This window comes from Cydia pomonella, chromosome 11 (assembly GCF_033807575.1).
Source record: "Cydia pomonella isolate Wapato2018A chromosome 11, ilCydPomo1, whole genome shotgun sequence".
Lineage (NCBI taxonomy): Eukaryota > Metazoa > Arthropoda > Insecta > Lepidoptera > Tortricidae > Cydia > Cydia pomonella.
The window spans coordinates 5,432,833-5,439,593 of NC_084713.1; the positions used below are offsets into that span (position 1 = coordinate 5,432,833).

At 36.2% G+C, this 6,761-nt stretch overlaps 1 protein-coding gene across 3 annotated transcripts; it reads right to left on the reverse strand.

Annotated features, from left to right (window-relative positions):
- Nucleotides 1–343: 343 nt before the first annotated feature.
- Nucleotides 344–6,254, reverse strand: LOC133522684 (catalase-like). 3 transcript variants are annotated; one of them, XM_061858084.1, is made up of 2 exons: nucleotides 3,994–4,505; nucleotides 344–2,811 (listed from the first exon to the last, which is right to left on the reverse strand). In XM_061858084.1, the coding sequence occupies exons 1-2, from the start codon at nucleotides 4,111–4,113 to the stop codon at nucleotides 1,378–1,380; spliced, it is 1,554 nt and encodes a 517-aa protein (XP_061714068.1). In that variant the 5' UTR covers nucleotides 4,114–4,505; the 3' UTR covers nucleotides 344–1,377. The 3 variants fall into 3 exon arrangements, 1 of the variants encoding a protein (XP_061714068.1); XR_009800105.1 differs by lacking the exon at nucleotides 3,994–4,505 and adding an exon at nucleotides 6,150–6,254 and having other exon boundaries at nucleotides 2,673–2,811; XR_009800106.1 differs by lacking the exon at nucleotides 3,994–4,505 and adding an exon at nucleotides 6,146–6,254 and having other exon boundaries at nucleotides 2,673–2,811.
- Between the last annotated feature and the right edge of the window lie 507 nt (nucleotides 6,255–6,761).

A 6,761-nucleotide genomic window follows, 5' to 3' on the forward strand; every position in this document is an offset into this window, starting at 1 on the left:
CAAAGATTTTGTCTTTTCACTAAACAGAGTCAGTGATTTGGTCAAATGACTGAATTTTTCTAGGGAAATGATGATATGTATTCGCCATTTTAACATCCTGCGTGATTTGATCATATCCCTTAGACATTTGTTCAAATCTCTGTTTTCATCATTTCCCTGCGACATATACACGACCTTATTGCCCATATATATTTTTAGACATGACTGTATAGGTGCTACCTGTTTTTTTTCATATATCTAGTACCACCCATTTGGAAGTAAATACATATGAAGAATAAAGTCAGAAAATCTGTGGACCAGTTCATATTCAGAGACCATTATTAGACCATTAGCGCGTGAACCATCGGTTAAGAACTAATATCGTTAGCGTTTTCTAGCTTACCTGTTGAAGACCTTCCCATGTTTTCCCTATTAATATCTTAGAAGTCAATTAGGCCACACCTTGATATAGACAAGATAAACATTATGTCCTTAACCGAAATAAAAACAAAGTTAACGATTCCGCAATTTAATCGCTAACGCAAGGAAATGCTTCCTGTTCTGTTACAAAATTGCAGTAAATTCTTGACTGACGCAAACTGCCTTCTTAACCGTGTTACAATTATGAAACTATTCTATTTTACATGGAAATAAATACATTATGCTGATGAGTGCTCACTCACTTCACTAACTCAATGATCACTCAACCGTCATGTTTGCACAAAGAACGGAACATCTTTAAGTAAAATTGCTATAATTATTATAAGTAAAAAACAGTTTTAGTTTCATCACTGAGACTATGACATAATTATACGAGTATATACATATAAATATATAAATAAATCTTCTATAGATTGTCGAGATGATGTTTGTTTATAATAAAATTCTACGTATTAAAATAAGTTAACCTTAGTTCAAAAAATATTTCATAAATAAGTATATGTTATCGTATTGTTACTAATACCAAAGAGAATTTGAAATAGAGGTGGATTGTCACAGAAAACTTTGTAGCCACAGTGCCATCTTTCAACATATGATTAACACTTTTAGAACGCTTCCTTATTTTTTCACTGATATGTGTTAAATAAGTTAAATATCAAAAAGTGGCGCCATCTAATAGATCAAACGCCAAACGTATAGCAACATCGTTTCGAGCGATGGCGCCATAACCTTTAGATTTTGACCGGTAAGATGGCGCCACTTTTTGATGTTTTACAAATTGAACACATATCAGTGAAATAATAAGGATCAAAGTCAAATGGCGTTCTAAAACTTTTAAGCGTGTGTCGAAAGATCAGTAAATTTACGTGGCTATAAAGTTTTCTTTGACAATGCACCTCTAGTTCAAATTCTCTTTGCTAATCCGATTAAGGTTCCCGAATAAAAAAAATTATTTCTTTACCTATGTTTTGCATTCTCAGCTCTCGCTTCAGGCAAAGCCAAAGTTACTCGTTTTCCTAAGTCATTATCGATCAGTCTCAGCAGCTTCAATACTCGCTTAAGTACTGGAGGAGTTACTGTGGCGAGAGTCTCCGCTGCATTCTTCGCTAAGCGTTGTCTGTGTGCTTCGTCTGCTACGTAATAATTGTAGAAGTTTGCAGCTGGTTGAAAATCAGCAGCACTGCTTTCGTACTCAAGTAACCTTTCACTTGATCTGTCTTGGTCAATGTAAGGCATTGGACCGTTGTACGAATTAGGGAAATAGTTTGGAGCATCACCCATATTTTCACTAACCGGTGCAATGCCATCTCTTACATATGTTTTAGCATACTTAGGACAGTTCACATCAATTTTATCATAGTTTATCCCTAATCTGTAGTTGGCAGCGTCACGATAAAGCAAATGGCGGCCTCTGAACAGTTGGTCTTGAGGCCCAGGAATTCCAGGAACTATAGTGAAGGGATCGAATGCTACTTGCTCTATTGATTTGAAGAAGTTGTCTGGATTCTTATTCAACACCAACCGACCTATAGGAACTGTGTGATAGCTCCATTTTGGCCATTGTCTTGTAACGTCGAATGGATTGAAACTGGCTTGTTTTATATCGTTCCTTGTCATAACATCCATTTGTAATTTCCACGCTGGATACTTCTTATTTTCAATGGAATTGTAAAGATCTCTTCTGAAATAGTCAAGATCACGTCCTTGTATCTCCTTTGCATCTTCACTGGACAAATGTTCAATCCCTTGTTCTGTGCTGAAGTTAAATCTAGCATAATAATTCTCGCCGTGCTTGTTATTGAGAACGTAAGTATGTATCGGGTAGCCATTCATATGTCTGTATCCGTTTGGTATTCCGTAATCAGACAGAAGCCACAAAAAAGCATGTATCGATTCTGGCTTAAGTGAGAGGAAATCCCAGCGCATATTATTGTCAATAAGATTTGTTCGAGGGTTTCTCTTAAAACTATGGACAAACGAGGAAAATAGGAGAGCATCTCTGAAAAAGAACACTGGAATATGCGCTCCTAGTAGATCTAAATTCCCTTCTTTTGTAAACAATTTTACAGCGAAACCCCTCGGTTCTCTGGAGAGGTCTGAGCCTCCTAGATTTTGAATTAGGGAAGAAAATCTCGCGACAAGTGGAGTCTTCTTTCCAATCTCATTGAATACATCTGCTTTAGTATATTTAGAGATATTGTGAGTAACTTCAAAGTATCCAAAAGCACCAGCACCCTTTGCGTGGACTACACGTTCTGGTATTCGCTCTCTGTCAAAGTGAACGATGCTGTCAAGGTAAAACCTGTTAGAGAGAAGGTCTGAGTTAATTGTGTTGGTGTCTCGCAGTTCGACTGGTATCCCTCTGCTGTCGGTCAGTATGCCGATATAATCCTGGAATAGAAAATAACATACTTTTAACATAATTATCCTGTGTGTGTTGTTTTCGTTACCTTAAATAGGCACCTCACTTAGGTATATCAGAAATAAATCAGAAAGTAATAGTTTTTGACTCAAAGCCTGCCACATGTTTATAAGGGCCTATGGATGTCTGCTGCAGCTGCATTTCGGTTGCGATGCAGGCAACCCTTTGCATCTATCAATTACTTTGATAAATTGATTCACGTTCGCCGCCACATTACTACCGCTATTATGGCGATCAATCCGTCACCCATTTTGTCAAGGAATTTGATAAATACAGCGGCGGTTGATACGCCGCCGCACTAATGTCGCAACAGTAAAGCTGCAGTTGGCAACCAAACGTCAATTTTTGTAATAAATTATAGGTTGCATCGTATAAAGGAGTCATGGATTAATGATTTAAAGTTACAATTCTCATTTTCATATAATTTTACCCGTGTATCTAAAGGTGTAACGAGTGTAATTATATAAATTATATTTATTAGCCTCTGCTTCTTTAATTACGATTCTTAAATTGTATTAGCTCCGTGCATAAGGGTGCCTTTCGACCAGAGATATGCTATGCTATGTTTTCATACATTTGAAACGTAGCTGCAGCTGGAGCTGCGTTTCATATCATAGCACAGCATAGCACATCTCTGGTCGAAAGGCACCCTAACTATGTCATGGATTAGACATGAGTGGTGGAGATAAATGACCGAACGGGATAGTCTTATGTATCTTTCAGTTCAGTAGCAGTATAAATTGTCAGGAATTTTGTCGCATTGCGTATGTTCGCTTTAGATTAGATTAGAAAATACTAAATCTATGGTCGCCGCCCTAGGAGGTCATAGATTATTTGTTATTTGACAGTTGGCAGCTGCCAAATAGCATGAAGATGTCGTCCCACGAAAGTTCATATTTTCATCACGTCGTGCGTTGGCGTCGAGTCGTTTGTGTTTCCCCCACCAACAACTTTACACATAGAGTCTGTGCGGAAAGAGAAGAGTCGTGGAATGTATGGGGCCCAATACATTCCACGACTCTTCTCTTTCCGAACAGACTATAGCCAACTTTTTCTATGTGCATTGTCACGCTAACCTGCTTGCACATATGTGAGTATGGATCGCTTGGTGACTCGCAAAATGTACCTAAATAAATCACAAGTATACATACCTTATGTTGCAATTTGAAATTATATAACTGTCGCGAAGCAGGATCCAGAGTAGTATTTTTATATTTAGAACCTAACACACTTTTAGCAACATAAAATAATATTATGACATTCAGACGCATTTTGAAATCATTAAAACAGCAAAGACGTGCGCATCGATAGAAATCAAAGAACTAGTTGCTGCATAAACTTTGTGGCTAGATTCGTAATGGAGGAAGTTAGGGATATCCTCAATTAATTCAATGTTTTCGGATATATTACAATGTTGGTGAGTCAATTGGAAAAAATAGAACTAGGATCAGCAAAAAGATTAAAGGATTTTTGTAACACAAATCAAACTTCGTTTCTATTTCCTAAAATTTTTGTCAAGCCAATGAATTGAATAAACTACGTAAATTTACTTTTCAAATTCTTGATACACAGGTTCTATACGTGGATTTAGATTATAGGATGATAGGAAACTTTGTTAGATATATTTTTCTTTGCACATGACGATCCTTATTGGGAAACACAATTAATGTTAATTTTATCATTTTTAATTTATAGTGTAATTTTCATTGTGAAATAAAGAAATGTAATCTAATCTAATATAGGTAACATAATTTATAAAATTAAAGTAGGTAAGTAGGTACCTAATGTAAGGCCAACGAGACGTGAAAAATAATGACCATGCCTTACTTTTAACTGACTGGCAATATCTTATAGAAATGATCATTAAATGTAATATTATAGATGTAGTATATTTTCTATAGATGTGCCATACGCGTGCGCCCGTGAGGGACAGAAAAATTAAAAACTTGTTGTAATATTCCTGACAACATAACACAAACCACCTACGTAATTTGGTCGGGTTCATTGTTACCCACCATGAAAACGGTGCGCAACTAAATACGTTTTCGTCACTTAGGGCTTTTCAGAAGTAGACAGGAAGGAAAAGTGAGGGTATGACAAGGACAAACGATAATAGCACTTCACTTTCTCTGCTACTCCTACTTAAAGCTCCATAAGACCCGTTCGAACATTTCCCCCCACACTTCATGTCAGATCCAGAGTAATACTATATTCATGTGTAGTCGATAGCGGCATGGAATACAAATGGCTGTTTCAACGCGGCTCAATCAGCTAATGGAGAAGGAGCATCGCGCCGCCATCTTTGATGTTCTTTATTTATCACGTTTTCTCATTATTTATATTGTATATTATCAGTATATCATAGGTATTATATATTTTTTTAAGTTTCATTCGGAGTTTTTCCAAATGAAAGGAACAACCTAATTAATGTACATATTATGTAGGTATGGTTACAAAAATACGTTACCCAAGGGACAAATTGTACCTACGCGATCTTAAGCGCTAGAGAATAGAAGCCGTGTTCACGTATTTATGTCCCCTTTTCCGTAAGTTATTTGAACCTTTACTTCTGTAGGGCTAATATGGTCGGCTCTTTATCATTTGTCACCATGCCTGTCACGTTCTAACGAGTATGTAAGTACGAAAGTGACACATGACATGACAGGTGATAAAAATGCAACTATGATACCGCTGCTGAACAGACGAGACCATGTCATGCGCGGTGACCGCAACCATAATAGCGCCAGCAAGAACTAAAACCTCACTTAGTGTAATGCCGTTATTATTATAGAGTGACTTAAATACTTATTTATTATTTACAAATTATAGTTTTCAGATTGTAATTTTTTTTCGTCTGATTCCGATTAAATTTGGTGAACAGGTAAGTAGGTACCATATATTGTATAATAAAAGCGCAATTTAACCGTTTGTCCTAAAAATCTTCCCGAGAGTTACGTTTCTCAACACATAACAACATTTTTTTTTGTTTTGTTTTGTCTGTTTTATGTTAACCTGTTTATGTGCATACATACATACATAACTGCCCACTTTTTTGTTCCAAATAGGATTTCGTATTTATTCCGCCCATAATCCAAAACCCCTGTCTCCTCCTCAAAATTACCAAATGTTATCAAAATCTGACATAAAAATCGACAGCAACATAAAAATCGGTCATTACAGATTTTATTTATGATTTAGCTTTGAGGATTGTCAGTACCTATCCTAAATATTAAGTCAGTTTATAACAATGAATTTCCTAAATTCAGATCAAGATCAAAATAATAAAAACAGAAACTCTGTTACCTACTTAGAATTCTGCGTCCGTCTTTATTTGTAGTAAAAAACACATCGTGTCTAGACGCTTTGTCATGTAATATCATATTACGGCGTTCAGCACAGTCTGAAATCCAGCTTAAGCTGGTTACAGTTCGGACGTAAAATCGGTTTAAGTATTATAATTGGCGTTTGCGACGCGTTGCATGTACTTCATTTTATTGAGGAAATTGACAGTTAACACCTACGGCGTCCAGGCCGCAGCAGTAATGTCTAGTGTTGTGCTCGGCAGAACATTCTCGCTCTTGGGAATTCCTTCTCTTGAGAATTTCAGTATTTTTTCGAGAACATTCTCTTGGATGAGAATTACTGAGAAACTTATAAAAAATTGCAAAAATGTTCAAATTTTAATATTCGTTTATCTTTAAGTAATTAATAGACATCCGCAATCATTAAAATGCAATAGTAATTATAGAATAGGTAACACTATTTACTATGTAGAAAACAATACACATTTTGGCCAGTCTCTCCGAGACCAAGGGGACAACTCCCTTCTCGAAACGTATAGGAGGTAAATCAAAAACTTAATACGCGATCATGTCCCGTTTTATAATTTAATAGCATTTTTGTTTCTTTGGATTTGTCA

Coding starts and splice junctions, on each gene's coding strand:
- LOC133522684 (XM_061858084.1), bottom strand. CDS start 4,113: ATGCGTCTGAATGTCATAATATTATTTTATGTTGCTAAAAGTGTGTTA. Junction 2,812..3,993: donor ATTTCAAATTGCAACATAAG/GTATGTATACTT, acceptor TTTCTATTCCAG/GATTATATCGGCATACTGAC.